Here is a 16,837-nt window from a genome sequence, read left to right as displayed (position 1 = left end):
AATATCTTAATTACATTAAGGGGACTTTCAGAGGTCCAGTCTGCCCAAATCTGGAATGTTGGTTCTGTATGATCCAGGTTTAATATAAGCACTAGCTCCTTATATCAATCAGTAACTTTGCTTGCAAAGTCCTAGCTCCTCTCTCTCCGATTCTCCATCTTTAGCGCCCTTAGAATTTTTTCTTTTTTACTTTGTGTTACAGAGACACAGTAGACAAAAAAGGACTTCTTTTATTGAAGTAGGAGGAGTGAGACCCATGGAGATGCACGATGAGCAAGGACCTCTTGAAGTAGAACTCACCAGTCACTGTGGATATAAGAAGCTAATCTGGGATTCAACTTATTAATGTCCATCCAGAATGGAATAGATTTTGAGCAGAGTGACCCTTTAAAAAAAGATGCCTGCCCAAAACTCCTAATTTAGTTTCAGCCGGGTTGAAAAGGTGATGGGATGCATGAAAATGTACACTTCTGTGCTTTGTGGCTTTCACTGCGGCATTGTAAAAATAAAGCTTAACTCCAGCAAAAAAATGTTTTTTACATTTTGGATAGAGCGGTGAAAGGTTCCAGCTTATGTCAGATTTTTATTGCCCTCTGTGTCCCTTTTGGGGAGATTTCCTCATACTTCCTATAAGGACAGGAAGTGGGGGGAAATCTCTCCCTTGGGGGACACAGACAAAAAAAAACACATTTTAGCAAGGTAGGGAAAGGTTAAAACCTCTTCCAATGTTTTTATTGCCTATTCATTTATGTCCCAGTGACAACCTCTCCCCCTATTTCCTGTACAGGTGTCACACAGATGAGAGCTGTCCCAGCAAACTCTGTCCCACTGATGCTGTGTCCTGGGCCAGGTCCCGGGATCACAGCATTATCCTTATTTGATTTACTGCACATGTGCAGTTACTTAAAAGGGCAGTAATTGCAGGGATTAGGACCTCGAATGGGAGTATATTTATAGGTGGGGTCTGGATGGGACCAACTCAAAAAAGTGCTTGTGATGGGTGGTCCTTGTGTATTTAGAGGTGGGGTCTGGGTGGGACCAACCCATACAATGGGCATGATTTGGGTGTGTCCAACCAGAAACTGGGTAGAAGCAAACTGAACTAAAACCCAAGAAAATATTGAACTTTTCCCCGTTCTATCAAAAAAAAAAAGATAATTTGGCTGTAATTAGGCTTTAACATCTCACTTCCAATTGGCCTCTATGGTGAATCCTCTGACAAGCAGCAGCGGGTGCACAATGAGGAAGGAGATCACGAGAGGAACTTCACAGCACTGGATCTTCTTGTCGGAGCTGCAGAGGTGAATATAATTTTTCACACAGACTGCCCCCCCCTACCCTCCATTTAAAGCCAAATTCACAGTTATGTGTAACGTCTTTCTTTAACACTTTATCGACAGGCTCTCAGACACTTCCGTAATATAAAAAGCAGTCCTTACGTTTAGGAACCCCACCTGTCCAGCCTGCTGACCGGCTTCTGGGCAGACAAGTTGGACAAACTCTTTCAGGGTCTCTTGCGGGTGATAGCGGATCGCTGGGTGCGAGAAGTACGGCCCCGGCTGCTGGATGATGGGCGACGACGGGAAATGCAAGGTTGACGGCGTGGCGTGCGGGCTCGCTGCGGGAGAAAAAGAGAAGAGCGTCTGTTATCTGTGTTTTGCTGCAGGATACTCGGCAGTTCCATGGAAGGCCTGAAGAGCCTCTTGGAAATAAACACACCATCCTCTCCAATCACACTCCGACAACGGCAAAGCTTTCATTCAACTCCTACTCAGTGTGACAGATAGACACTTCCTGTCATAGACGGTTCATCGCAGGGACAATTCACAGTTCTTTATTGCTTTTACCCCATCGCCACATCCATTGCCAACAATATTGTTTTAGGATTAAACATAAGGACTCGCTATATATCATGAATTATCGGGCAGGCAAAAGTCATAGAAACTTCAACTATTTAAATAAACTTTCCATGCCGTGTAACATACAAGCTGTACTGAAGTATAAATAAACACAACGGGGAACATTTTATGAAAATTGATCCAAATAAAACAATTTTCATATTCTGTGCTTCTTCCGGTGTTCTTTCCACAACAAGACCAAATTATAACCTACTGGTGTCTTCTATAGGACTAAAATGTATTTCTATGTTTATCAAACTATCTATCCATCCATTTATTAGCTATCGATCTATCCATCCATATAAATATCATCTATTGATGTTATCACTGTATCTATAAAACTATCTATCTATCTATCTATCTATCTATCTATCTATCTATCTGTCTGTCTCTAACTTAAAAATATAATTATCTATCAGTATGTCTATTTATCTATATCTATCTTTAATCTCTGTATCTATAAATCTATCTCTAACTCTGTGACTATTTATGAGCCTGTCTGTCTATGAGTCTACCTATCAGGGTGTCTGTTTGTCTGTCTATGAATTGATCTAGCCATACTGTCTGTCTGTCTATCTATCTATATATCTCTCTCTCTCATCTATATCTATCTATCTATCTATCTATCTATCTATCTATCTATCTATCTCTCTCTCCCATCTCTGTAACTATCTAGGAATCTATCTATCTATCTGCTCCTTTCAGGTCTCATACAACAACCTTAAATTTAAAGTTTAGTAATTCAGCTGTTAATGTTTAATAAAGTAAGTTATTTTATCTCAATTAATTTGAAAAATAATTTTAGACTTAAGAGCTTTCAGCAGATAACAAAATGTAAATGGCTGTTAAAGAAAGAACAATGTTACTTTATTTTGCACAGTTTACATACAATATTATTACATGGCTGGTGAATAAGGTGGCAGAAATGTCATGGTTGGGCACTTCCCAAAGGCAGTTCCACCCTCTGCTCCGTGAGGGCGGGGACTCTTTCCTGTTGCAGCTCAGGGGCTGTCTGAGTGCACAGACAAACACTTCAACCAGGTAAAGCGCCATGCTGTTACCCAACAATGATCGGAATCACCAAGTAGAGTTTCCTGTCTGATAAGATGATGAAAAAAACACCTCAGAAAACAAAAATTGCCCACAGCAAAGGGTCTGTATGTATGTCAACCAATTGTTAAATAAAAAAAGGCAAAAGGAAATTCTAAGATTAACATCTGTGACTTGTTTGCTTGGCCTATAGGGAACCAAGCCCTTCTAAATAGATCCATGGTTTCCATGCACTGCACTAATGATGGCCAAATGAAGTTTGGAATAAATGGCTCTCTGATACCAGGCTATATTTGCAAATGATTTACATGATTCCACTCACTGCCCTAAAATAAGAAATAATCCCCCTTTTTTGGGGATAGTTGATGGAACGAGACATGTGAATACCTTGTGTTTTAAGAAGGCTTTACTGTGCTACACAGTGACTCTGTTGGATGGCTTCTTTAGTCCCTTCTCACAATAACCTTTAGGGTCATATTGTTTCATTGGGTTCCAAGCCCTACTCCATCGAAGCCATGGGTTCCATACACCGCATTGATGATGGCCAAATGCAGTTTGGAATAAATGGCTACTGCATTGATGAAAATCCAGAAACAGCTGTATGCAGTTTGGCTCTAGAATATTAGATAATATTTGCACCATACACCAGCGGTTGTAGGTGTGTATTTGGGGCATAAAGGAATGATTTGTGTGGTTCTGCCCAATGTCTTGGAATGAGGAATAATCCTCTTATTTTTGGGATATGGGATGGAATGAGACACGTCAATACCTTCGGTTCTAAGGAGGCTCGACTGTGCTATGCATGGATTTGGTTGGAGGGATTGTTGATTCCTTTAGTCTCTTCTCTCCATAACCTGTATGGTTAACCTGCCTCGCCTAGGTGTAATCACCATGAAACTCTTGTTAGATCGTATTACGGAATGCTGATCACGCTTTGTCTTTCCTTGTCCTCTTTACTGACCATCTCAGACCGCTAATTGGAAGAGCCACCAATCCCGCTGATGGCTGATACTTTCTAACTCAGTGTAACAGCTGTGTTTACCGGATATATGAAGAGTGACTCTTTAATAATCGGAAGCTGGCAACGCTCCAAGTCTCGCAGGCAAATCCAAAGCCTAATGCAACATATCCGAAGGTGAAAAAAAAAATCCAAACAGTCATTTTTCTACCTCATCAAAGCCGTTACTCAGTCAGGAGCTTTCACCCTACCTGCTGGGAATACCATAATGGTATCCATTAGTTAGGAACCCTCGTGAATTAAATCCTTGATACGGACAAGCTGTCTCCTCTGTGTCACATGACTCGCGCTGACACATATTCACAGGAAAGGGTATAATTATACAAGAGTCATTAGCGCAGTGGACTAATTAATCCAGCTAACGCCTGTCAACAATTCCCTCTTCGCGGATATTTCAGCTATCTCGAGAAATAGGCGAATGACAGATCACAGATTTGTGCTGCGTTGGCGCTATTGGCTCTGCTTGTGAAATTTTTCGCTGATAATTTATTCATGGACCCGGCTGAAATGTTTTTTCGGCAGACGTTAAGCAACTATATTTGGCTTTTTGGGTCTGAAAAGTTTTCTAAGTTGCAGAGGAAGTACTGGGAAGTTTATAAACCTGTTTGCGTCCAGTTTTAGGATGGCGGTAGATGGATGACTCTGGCTAAAATGGTGGAATGATGGCAGGGGTCTAGGTCCCCGCTGGGGAGATTCACCTCTTTATTGTTCCTGGTGACCGTCACCAGGACACAAGGTGGTGGGAAACCCAAAATGTAAAAGTTGCCACTGGGATAGGGATAGATTGGGAATAGTCTAATGGGAACACCTGATCCTGTGACAACTAAGTGGGAATAGCCCTTACTTTGGAGAGATTTCCTCTCACTTCCTGTTGTGTGTGTTAAGTTTAGATTATATGTTGATCTGAGCGTTAAAACTTTTTTTAAATGTTGGATATACATATCAAATGCCTCATAACCTGTCTATCATGGAGGGTAAGCTTCAGTGTAGAGATCAAGATTAGCGTAAACGCTGCTCAGAACCCCCAACTATCCAGCATACTTAGTTTTGCTCCATGTAAGGGGACAGACTGGACTGAGTGGTGCCATACTGGCCACTAGAGAGATTCCCCATCTCGATTTGATAAGTAAGGGAAAATCCTAATTTTGCCAACAGAACAAAAATAGAGAGGAAGTCTTTCAGTGGGGACGATTGTTCCGGTGATAAATGTCTATGATAGGATTTCCTTCACTGTGAAGAGATTATTTTCCGGTGTTCTGCCGAAATGGCCGACTTGTCGAGATCTCCAACTCGTAACGTCACATCCGTTGGAGATTTAGACGAGATGGCGCTAGTGCCAGCCCTGGCAATTTTTCCAAGCCTCGTCGACTTGCCCAATTGCCGTAAGTGCGCCTGTGCGGCCTTCGCAATCCTCATCAAGTTCTCCGAACTGGCATCACTGGCTTGTTCCATCGGATGCCCGCACAGGCGCACTAATGCAAATGAGAGAAAGTGGCCGCACAGGCGCACTGACGGGAGTTGGAGATCTCGACAAGTTGGACATCTTGATAGAAAACTGGCTCTGTTGTTCCTGTTGGACAGGAAGTGAAGTCCATAGAGTTTATACTATTCCATACTCCATCCAAAAATGTTTTTAAAGTCTTGGCTCTAGATATACTTCAGAAAAAAATAAAAAGCCATTTACCTGTGTCAGAATATGGAACCAAAAAAAGCAGGTGAGCTGGCTCTCTGTGCATTGCTACATACTGTGCGACAAGGTGGCTTCTCCATATATTTGCAAATGTATACAACTAAAGCTAGCCATACACTGCAATATTATGAGCGTTGATTGAGAAAACTCCTGCTGTGTGCACTGTATTCTGACAGCGGCCGCTGCCTGCTGTTCAAATACCTGTACAGAGGCGGCAGCTCATTGGCTGCTGGCTCTGTTCCTTCAAATATTTTCAGATACGCTGATCGAGGGATGCTGGCTGAAAGGGTGCTGTCAACAGGACACCCAATGTGCGAATCTCGGCCAGTTCACCAAGTCGGCTAGCTTGAAAGTGTGCTGGGGACCCCCTTTGTACTCTTTAGAATATGGAACCAGTCTCTGTTTATGTCTGCTGATTCTGGACAACTAGCCATTGCACACTAACCAGGTCATTGTTATATATTTTGTTTAAATGATTAAACAAGTGAAATGAAAGCTGGTTTCTTCAATTTTCCTGCTTTAACTTGCTCCGCTTGGCCATTCACAAACATTTGGAAGGACGGCGCTTCCAACACACAGCTGTCTCCTGCTAATATTTAATCTCTGCCAATATCCACAGCCTCATGAAAAAAAAGCCCCGGTCACACAAAGAATAAGTGCTTGTTTTGTTGTTTGAACAGACCTGTGCGATACAAGTTAACACAACTCCTTGGCCGCGCGGTGGAAGCCTTAAATTATCTCAGCGGGTTGTCCCTGGCATCTATCCGGGCGCAGATTATTATAGCAATAGAGATTTCACTCCTACGTGTGCCCGCCAATTACGGGAGCCCTTTGTATAAAGGTGTTCGGTGGCTTTTGCAATGCGCCCTCGGCAGGGGGCGATGCAGTTAATTTTGAAAACCCGCTATGCCGAGCACAAGCGGGCAGAGCGGTCTCCTCTTCCAATGTTTCGTGGGCTCTATTCACATCCGTTTCTCTTGGGCTGTAATTACACGCTTGCCGGTTTTTAAATAATTGTAGTTTTAACAGATTGTCTGCTTTTTTTCCCACTCGGTTCTACGAGGACAATTAGCGGCACCGAGCAAAGACAATTCATTAAAAACAAAGTGTTAGGTTATTCCGATCTGTTCGGAAAGGTTTCTGGGCTAAAGATCCCCCACCGTTTGATTGTACGGGATGGCATTGTGTACGGAAGGAAAAGAAAACTACAAAGAGTTGTATTTCAGAAAAGGTTTAGCGAGGCCGCAATACGGTCCATTAATAAACCAATACAAGTGTTAGTCAACACGCATTTTATTAATGAGCAATGGGACTCCAAATAATTATATGGGGCGGACGGACGGAGTGATTTATTTTATACAATTGGAGGACAAATGCCCCAGGGCATGCTGGGTGGTATACACCGGCGGTAACTCTAGATGTCGCTAGATACTGATGTTCATTATACCCGAGGAACAGCGTGCCTAAGTGGACTTGCTCTTAAAGCGGTTGTTTAACATTGGCTACATAAGTCTTTCAGGTAAATACAAATGATAGACGGCTATATAAGCAAATTAGCCGTTAAGGGAATCACAATTGTTGTTAAAGAATCCAATCCTGTAATTGGCTCGCTGATTATCTTTAGTCTGCATGGAGTTTGCGCTCCAATTGCAGGCATCCCAAGTCTTCTATTCTTGGATACTTGCAAACACTGCTGTACATCTAATGGGATACAAGCAAATTAGCAATTAAAAGAATCACTAATAATATTTATAGAATTCTTATCCCCTTCTGCTGCTGTAATTGGCTCAGCGATCATCTTTACAGTCTGCACAGAGTTTGCCCTACAATTGTAGGCATCCCCAGTCTTCTTTTCTTGGATACTTGCAAACACTGCTGTATAACTAATAGGATACAGCAAGGGTCCAGTATGACAGAATTGGGACTCATCATGAGATTAAGGCAGGCAGATCCGCAGCTAGAATTTGATTTCAACCAATGTCTCGGTAAGAGTCTGATATGAAGTCAGAAAGCTGAAATCCTTGCAATGGAGGAGATTTTGACCCAACAATTTACCAAACTGGTAGCTGTCACAATCACATTGGACGGTGGCTGCGGGTAGAAGGAAGTCTTGGATTTTATATACTGCAGTTTTTACTGTAAGAAAGGCAATGCCTCATTCACACTGCTAAGAGCCGGCCCGTACAGATCAGTGCTGCGTGCACGGCCGTATCGGGCAGCTCCCGGGAAGGACAGGTGCTGCGTGTGATTGTACGCAGCAGCCTGTTCTTCTCTATGGGAGTATGCGGCCATACGCCCACCCGAAGTGCACATCCGTGCGGGTGTCCATGCTCGGACGCAGACAGGATCAATCCCATAGAGAAGAACAGGCTGCTGCGTACAATCACACACAGCACCTGTCCTTCCCGGGAACGGCCCGAAACGGCCGCGCACGCAGCACGGATCTGTACGGGCCGACTCTTAGCAGTGTGAACGAGGCCTTAAATACAGAATGGACGGGAAACATGTAACCTGAGGAGACAGGATTCCCCTTCTCTCTACCCGAAAGACTGGCAGGCTGCACTGTCACTCACTTCTGTTTATATGTTGCCTTCCCTGGTTCCACCCCTTGCCCTCATCAACGTGCTAATGGGGAGGAAAAAGCTAGATGATGATGGATGTCCTCCAGCCAGGAAATGAGATGGACTTTGACTTGATGCTTCTAATGCACATTGTGAGAAACTCCCAGTGTGCAGTGACATAAGAGTAAGCCGTTTCCGTTCAAGAGATGAGTCAGTACGACTGTGCAAGACTGCAGAGTTCAGCTTTAATGCTCCAGCAAACAATAATATATTTGTTTTGAGTAGCCTGACCCATTCAGGGATTCAACCTGCCTGGAAATACAGGAGGTCATATGTATCGGGGTCGGGTGTAGAGAGGCCGCTCTACTTTTTTCTGGGCAGAGCAGAATTGGCCAAAGGCCGAACTTTCCAGCGCGGAGTCATTTTTCACCCAAACTACATAACTGCCTATGTCAGCACCCGGGGACAGAATTCCGCTTTATTGGTCATTTTGCTCCGTAGACTTTTTTTCCCCGTGCCTTCAGAATGGTCCGCGTTTCGCCTCATTTACAGACGGCGCTCGAGAACTTAATATATGTACATTTTGAAAAGACCAGAGATGTGCTTTACTAAGTTACTTATCAAGGTGACATTCTCAAAAAATTGATGAAAAGAGGAAAGACTAATGATGCCTTTCCTGCCTCGTAATGAAAACGGCGAAGTGCAAGTTTAATTATTCCGCAATATATATATAAAAAAAAGAAAAAAAGTCCTGGTCCGTGGTCGATGGAACAAAGGAAGGCCTGTGAAGCCGGCCCAGAGGAATCTCCGCCGAGTGGAGCTTCAGGCACACTGTAACACCTATGCGACCGCACTGAACCACGATTTGTCACTGGCAGGCGGCAGACTTAAACAAGTTACAGAAGTTTTATTAGATCGTAAATGAGGATCCGGCTCCTGACACAAAACATGCACCCCGGAGACAGTTACTCCATAGATGATCGCTGCGCAGGCTGAAAATGCTGCGCTTAAAGTGGACCGCTCTGTGACTTTACAAGTCTGCTTAGATACATTCCTGACACGTCACAACAATTCCAGGATCTATCCACAGTTCTCTGTTGTCAGTAATCCGTGCAATCCCACTTAACTGACCCTCCACACCTCCTCTGGCATCTTAAAGTTCTATAGTCCCAGCATATACTATCCTGTTATGACATCACCATTGTAATAGGAATACGTACTAGAGTTGCTTTTGTGCCTGTTCACACGACGTCCGTTTTCTGTGCTGACCTGATCCGTACGCTCCTGCACTAAAAATGCATCCCAATGTGTCCCGATGTGTTTTATGGGCTACAGTTCTCACGTGCGCAGTCCGTTCAGCTTACGACAGAAAAAATACTGCATGTCACATTTTGTCCTGTCAGGAAATGGACCGTAAATGCAAAACGCGTCAAAAAAGGCGTAAAAAACGCACTGCACTGCAGCTAACATACTGACAGCCCCACTCCAGCAAAAAAAAAAAATAATAATTTTAAAACGGTGACGCGTCAGCGTCCGCGTCACCTGATATCATGTGAACAGGCTCTGAGCTTACTTTTATGTAGTGAGTGCTGCTCACTTTCACCAACTTCCTGGATTCCCAGAGTGCTTTGCATCTCTTTCCCTGCTGCTTGATGTCTGGCAATCTCCATTACCCAAGACTACATCATCCATCATGCATTGCTTCCAGCAAGCAACGATAATGTTACATTGTTCAGATGTTGAGCTCTGTGAGAGTGGTGACACCTGGAAGTGAATATTCACAGGGCAGAGTGAAACTCTTTAAGTGCCTGTGCTATGTGGTCATGGAGATAGGAAGAGAAGGGAATTTCTACAACGGTGACAACAAGAGCAATTCAAAAAGCCTGAGAGGAGTCCTAGCCATAACCTACCCCATCCAAAACTCAATATAAAAGCTTGTGTTGGATTTGGCCTTTAAAATTAAATAACAGTGCACTTCCGGTTCCTAGGTACTCCTGTTCTGTAGCCTCCTATCTGTATATCTGTACTGTGTAAGATCATCTAAGGCACTGTTGCCTTTGACTGCCAGTCTCAGGAGATCTGGAGCGAGTTGGTAATGCCATTACTGTGCTGCGCAATATTCTCCTTGCTGGAGAGGAAGCTCTACCTGAGATCTGCAATGCAAGGATCTCCCTGCTTCTGCTTCATCCATTGCAGCTCTCCTGCTGCTTCTTGATCCTTTGCTTCTCCATCCATCAGGTCACATAGTCATAAGATCACCAGTCACCAAGAGGGCAGTGCTGACATGAGGAAAAAAAGCCGCGACCCTCAACTAAGATGGCCGCCTCTACACAGAGATGCAGTGCAGAACAAGGCACAGTAAGTCAGTAATGGTGAAAAGACCAGCTGCAGGGAGACAACAGGCAATACTGGTGACCAGCCCCTTGTCCTCTGCCTGCCTTAGGCATAGCTTTCACAGTACAGGTTCTCTTTAATGCCAGATAAAGACAGCATGAGCCCGTATGACCACACCTTATTAAAAGGTCACATTTTAAAAGTACATCTGAAGCCTAAACTAAAGTAGGGATAGGTTTAACGTGTTTATTATTATTATTTTTAGCTTTTTATGGTTTTTTTATTTATTTCGGGGGAGATTTCTCTTTACTTTCTGTCCCAGAGACACCACAGGAAGTAAGATTTCCCTGCACCCTCTGATCTGGTGACAAACTATTAAATTTGGGTTTCCCATCCATTTCTGACAATAGTCAGAGAAGGGCCAAAAGTGAAACTTTCCTTTATCATATGACGGCATATATTTAAAGGAAACCTCTAATTCAATGGCTGACCTTCTGAAAATGCTGCTTTCTCTGGCTGTCTGGCCACAGAATTGCAAAACCAAAACAAAGATGCATTCGGGGGATTGGATCAGCATAACAGCCAGTGAAATGGCATTTTGTCAGATGTAGGTCAGCAGCAACAGCCCCCATGAAATGACCTACAATCCCCATGACCTACAATCTCATGGCAGGTGAAAGCTAATTTGGATCGAGTTCTGCTCTTACACCATTGCAATTGTGTATCGTAATGTATTAAATATGACATGTCTGTGATCCTTAGAATGCCGATGTCATCCAACGGTGATACATTATGTCATGGACGTCACTCGCAATGAGTCATGTGACCCAAGTGACATCATCGAGTTCCAGAAACAAGATATACTTTATGGGGCTGACATCATTACTCTACAGATATGGTAATGGTTGATGAGAGTAATAATTAGCTGCAAGCATGACTTGTTACTATGTATATACAATTAATTACAGCGTCATAGTATGATCCGTTATGTGTTCTTTTATAGTATGGCTTCATTCAGCAGAACTGATTTAAAGTGGCCCTACACCAATGTAACAAATATATCATCTGCACTTTTAAAAAGTAGAAATCCTGCTTAAAGTGATCCTGTAACTGAAAATGCCAAACGGCTGTATAAGAAGATGAAGAGAGGGAATACTTGCCTGCACTGCTACAACGCTGCTCCATTCAATACAAATTCTCCACTGAGGTTCATTGGGAAAGCGGCATTTTAAGAATCTCGATCTCTTGGGCCTCACAGCATTCAGTGGCCCTTAGCTGCTGTGACTTAATGCTGTGGGTGTTACACAATGGGGTGCCTAGCTCTCAGTGCTGAGATGCGCAGATGAGGTGTGCTTTGGCATGTCAGTGTGCAGTTATTGGAAGCGCACAGCACACGGGTGACAGCACCGCTGTAAGACACCCTAGAAGCAGCATTGTCACCATGTGACAGGAAGTACTTTTGCTGGCAGGTAAAGTTAAAGTGACAGTAAAGGCTAAACTCCACCCCACCACACTGCTAATGTAAAGACTTACCCTAAATGATGCCTCTTAATCCGATCTTCCTCTTCTTTCCTGTAGTTTTCAGCTGTCCCTCCAGCGCTGGTGCGGGTCTCTGATCCAGCGCTGACTCCTCTGTGCTAGCTGGCACTTCATGTCCCACGGTGTCTGTGCGGATGCACGCTGCTCCATAGACTTACCTTGTGTCTCTCCTCGTCTCCCGGCCGATGATCTGAACTGCACATGCGCACGCCCCAAGATCCTTTGCGGCCGCCCGAGACTCTTCAGATGTTCAGACGCGAGCGCACGGCGGAGACACATGTTTTAACCCTTTGAATTTGTTTTATTTTTAAGGTTTTACATATATCTACTGCTTGCTAGCAATAGATATATGCAAAAACAAATGGGGGTTTAATAACCCTTTAAAGAGGTTGTCATATTTTTAAAGCGGGGTACAGAATCTGCCAAGTGAATATATTTCTCAACAGCCACAAAGCATAAAAAATCCACTTAGTGCATCATATGCCTTTGCAAAAACAATGAATACCTTATAAAAGTAGTAGTGACATCATCACTGTACATAGCCAGTGAAGAGCGCACAGCTGTGGGAGGGGCCAGCAAGCCCTACCCACTACAGGAGGGGGCAGAGACAAGACCAGTCACCCTACACAAGGAGAGAGGACAGCAGTGAGAAGTCTTTATTACAGGAAGGGACGGAGACAATACCAGTCACCCTGCAGTAGGAGAGAGAGCAGCAGTGAGCGGTCTTTATTACAGGAGGGGGCAGAGACAAGACCAGTCACTCTACACAAAGAGAGAGAGCATCAGTGATCGGTCTTTATTACGGGAAGCTCCAAGTTTAGAGCAAGCCAGTTCCGAGGATCGGGTGAATATAACTTTTTTACTTTGGCATCTAGACAAAAACAAGCACTTAGCCTTTGCAGTTCCGGGGTAGCCCTACTACAAGGGTTAAGAACAGTTTTGCCCGGAGTTCAGCTTTGAGGGTAGCTACCACATATATGTTATTAATATGTATCTTATATCTAGAGTCCCTTTTATCCATGTGTAAAGCTTCGTCATAAATGTATCTCACAAACAGAGATAACGCATGGCTTGTATACTTAATGTACATTTTTCTAGGAAATTGGACAAAACGTGCAGAAAGAGTCTCGGCCTCTGTTAATGGTGTTTGGGGGCAGTTTGGATCCTGCTGTCACTTTACACTATCCACACTCTGCTTTTACCAAGAAAGGAAAACACAGACTTATCTAGAGAACTGACATATAGATCCGAGCAATGCCATACAGATAAAGAGAGAGGCACCACTGGGGTAGAGACGCTGCAGCACGGACTGACACTATGCTGAAATACACCACGAAAAAAAAAAGAAGTCTGACCCTTAAACTGGAACTCCACTGAAACTAAAATGAATTTAAAAGAATACTCTATTTTTAAATGTTAATTGATATGACCTATAACATTGGTGTACAGGCCAGTATGTAATTCTGATAATAATAACCTTTTCATTCTCACTTGCAGCAAGCGTTTCTAAAACTGACAAGAAATCTAAGAGGGTTATTCACCAAAGAGCAGAAGGATCCAGCCGTAGCTTCGGCTGATCCTTCGGCTCGCTTCGGCCGCTTCTGCCCTTCGGTTCAGTCGAACCGAAGGGCTGCTGCACGGACTATTCACAATAGCCCGTACAGCAGCCGAGCCAAACACATACAGTATGCTTTGGTTTGGCTGAGCCGTAGTGACACCCGAAATGTGGAGAAAGGTCGGCCGAAGCCGACCGATCACCACGCGAATGACAGCTGGGCGGACCCAGCCGTGATCTCACGGTTCGCTCTGCCCAGTTGTAATGACAGATCAGTGTCCCCAAATGACCTGATCTGTCAATAAACAATAACAAATGGGCGGAGCCATCCGTGACATCACTCATTGGTTGTTATTCATTGGCCGGGACCTGCTAGAAGACTCTGTCTTCTAGCTAGCCCCGCCCAATTGTTTTTCTTTTGCCGGCATCTGTCAGATGCTTCATTATGCGGCGGGAATTCGTCGCGTGTGGTTGGTTCGGCGTGTGGTGGTTTTTTTAAAATTATTTTTTATTTGAAATATTTTTATTTTTCAATTTTCCTAATTTTTTTTCACTTTAAAAATTAATTTACTACTTTTATTAAATTCCTTTCAATTATTTTCTATTCTGCTTGGTACCTCGGCTGCATTCGGCTATTCACTCACAGCCGTTCGGCCCCTATGAGAGAAGGGGCGGACGGCAACGAGGGAGCTGTCGAAGCTTCGGCTCAGCCGATCCAGATGTTGAAGTCCTTCTGCACTTCGGCTCAGCCGAACATGCTGAGATCAGCTGTACAAGGCTGAAGTGAATAGCCGAATGTTGTTCGACTCACTTCACATCGGCTCGGTTATTCACTCGGCTGCCTTCGGCCGCAAGTGAATAACCCTTCAAATATCTTTTCCCGGCAACTCTGGCACCAATATTTAGAGCATGCAACTCTGCAGCTTCTCTGCCTCCTGCATCCCTCTGGGGCAGAGACAGATGTGAATGGCTCAGTGATCTGTGTATAGTGTAATGGAACAGGTCAGAGCTATATGAATGTATAATAATAGTGTGTGTGACTGTTAAGGGGACATTAGATTGTAAGCTCCTCTGGTGTACAAACTGATGTGCATGGCTCAGTGTTGTCTGTACAGCCCTATAGGTTATGTCAGTGCTATATAAATGTATTATATCAGTGGACTGTGGTGAAGACATTAGAGTGTAAGCTCTTCTGGTGCACAGACTGATGTGAATAGATTCAATGCTCTCTGTACAGCACTGTGGAATATGTCAGAGCTATATAAATGTTTAACAATGTGTATGGTTGTAGTGGAGACATTGATGAGGCTGATGTGAATGGCTCATTGCTTTCTGAACATCACTGCGGGATATGACTGAGCCATATACTGTACACTTACAAAAACAATGTGCACGGTTGTGATGGATACATTAGAGCGTAAGCTCCTCTGATGCATAGATTGAAGTGAATGGCTCTGTAGCACATGTCAGAGCTATATAAATGTGTTTTAACAATGTGTATGGTTGTGGTGAATACATTAGACCAGGGGTGGGCAACTCCCCTCCAGCTATGCTTTAACTACAAACCCCAACATGCCTCTGGAAGTCAAGTGTCAGTCTTGCAATGCCTCATTGGACTTGTAGTTCCACAACAGCTGGATGGCTGGAGTTGCCCAACCCTGCATTAGAGTGTAAGCTCCTCTGATGCAGAGATTGGTGTGAATGGCTCAATGCTCTCTCAACAGCACTGCAGATGTTGTCAGAGCTCTATGAGTCTATAAATAACAATGTGTATGGTTGTGGTGGGGACATTAGAGTGCAAGCTCCTCTGGTGCAGAGACTGATGTTAATAGCTCACTGCTCTCTGTACAGTACTACTGTCACAGCAATATCAATATGGTTGGGGTGGGGACATTAGAGTGCAAGCTCCGTTGGAGCACATACTGATATTATTGGCTCACTGCTCTCTGTACAGTACTGCAGTCACAGCAATATAAATATGGTTGCGGTGGGGACATTAGAGTGTAAGCTCCTCTGGTGTGAATTTGTTCTGCTTTCTGCAGATGACTAGCATAAACCCACCAGACAGAACTTGCATGAGCTGAATTCCCGTCATCTTTGAAGGAACATTAAAAAGGGGCAGAAATTCGGGAAGGTGGCAGCTCTCTCTCTCTCTCTCTCTCCCTTTTCCTGCACAGCTCTCCTTTCTGCTAATCAGTCACTGGAGTCCAAGGTGTAAACAATGAGCTCATTTCCTCTGCCTAACAAGACATCTGCTCGGGATCTTTACTCAAGGCGAACGCGGCGATCTCAGCGCAGAAATATGCCGCTATATAAGGGGAAAGCGTGTTATTCTTGTGACGTGCCGGGCCACTGGGAGGAGTGCGCCCTCCTCAGACGCTGTTCCTTTTACAGACTTCCAACTGGAACACGGTATTAGCAATAATAAACATATGTAAAAATACATGTATGAGCGCCCGCCTGGGCCGCTGTCCCTGTACTCAGGAGCAAGTGAAGGGTGGAAAGGGAAATGACATCAGCTTTTATTTTTATTGCAGTGCTTTGATTGCATTGTGTGAGGTACTGAAGCATACAGTTGTACATGAAGGTTTGAGCACCCATGGGTGTATGATACAAACCTGGTTGGATTCTTAAGGTTCCCCTAGGTGCTAGAGGACGGTTGGCAATAGTGACACAATTCCAGCACCCCTGGGCTAGGTACCTCTTTGTCACAGCTGAGGCTTCTCAGGGGAAGCCATTTGCTATTTCCTCAGCTAACGGCCAGTGGTGCCTGCGAGCACCTTACAGACCAGGGGTAGTCAAACCTCGGCCTTCCAGGTGTGGCGAAACCACAAATCCCATCATGCATTGCAAGACTCTGACAGCCACAGACAAGACTTGCAGAGGCAGATGAATGATTGGATCTGTAGTTTCACCACAGCTGGAGGGCTGAAGTTTGGCCATCACTGTTTTAGAGATCTGTCTGTGAGCACTGTTTTGGATAGTGTCTGGAAGGATTAGAACATTTGCCAGATTTGTATTGCTGGAAATGATGGAAGAGAGGATAGTATCAAAAATCTAGAATGACACCAGCAAAAAGTTTATCTTTCATAAGAAGAGGTCAGCTGATCAATCCAACACGTTTCAGGGGCTCAAAACTTCATCAGGGCTTTAATTCTGGCACTGATTGTAGATAATACCGGACCAGTGCAA

General features: G+C 44.1%; 1 protein-coding gene across 11 annotated transcripts in view; it reads right to left on the bottom strand.

Moving 5' to 3' along the window:
* Positions 1 to 16,837, bottom strand: part of NFIA (nuclear factor I A) — a 312,201-nt gene that overhangs the window by 40,857 nt on the left and 254,507 nt on the right. For 9 of the 11 annotated variants that reach the window (XM_018553863.1, XM_018553862.1, XM_018553864.1 and 6 more), the window contains one exon: positions 1,440 to 1,618. In XM_018553863.1, the coding sequence (XP_018409365.1) occupies positions 1,440 to 1,618 (179 nt within the window). The remainder of the gene's footprint in view (positions 1 to 1,439; positions 1,619 to 16,837) is intronic. The other 2 variants (XM_018553867.1, XM_018553859.1) reach the window with 1 other exon arrangement.

This window comes from Nanorana parkeri, unplaced genomic scaffold (assembly GCF_000935625.1).
Source record: "Nanorana parkeri isolate BGI_ZX_2015 unplaced genomic scaffold, ASM93562v1 scaffold131, whole genome shotgun sequence".
Lineage (NCBI taxonomy): Eukaryota > Metazoa > Chordata > Amphibia > Anura > Dicroglossidae > Nanorana > Nanorana parkeri.
This window is presented reverse-complemented; position numbering and strand designations above follow the sequence as displayed.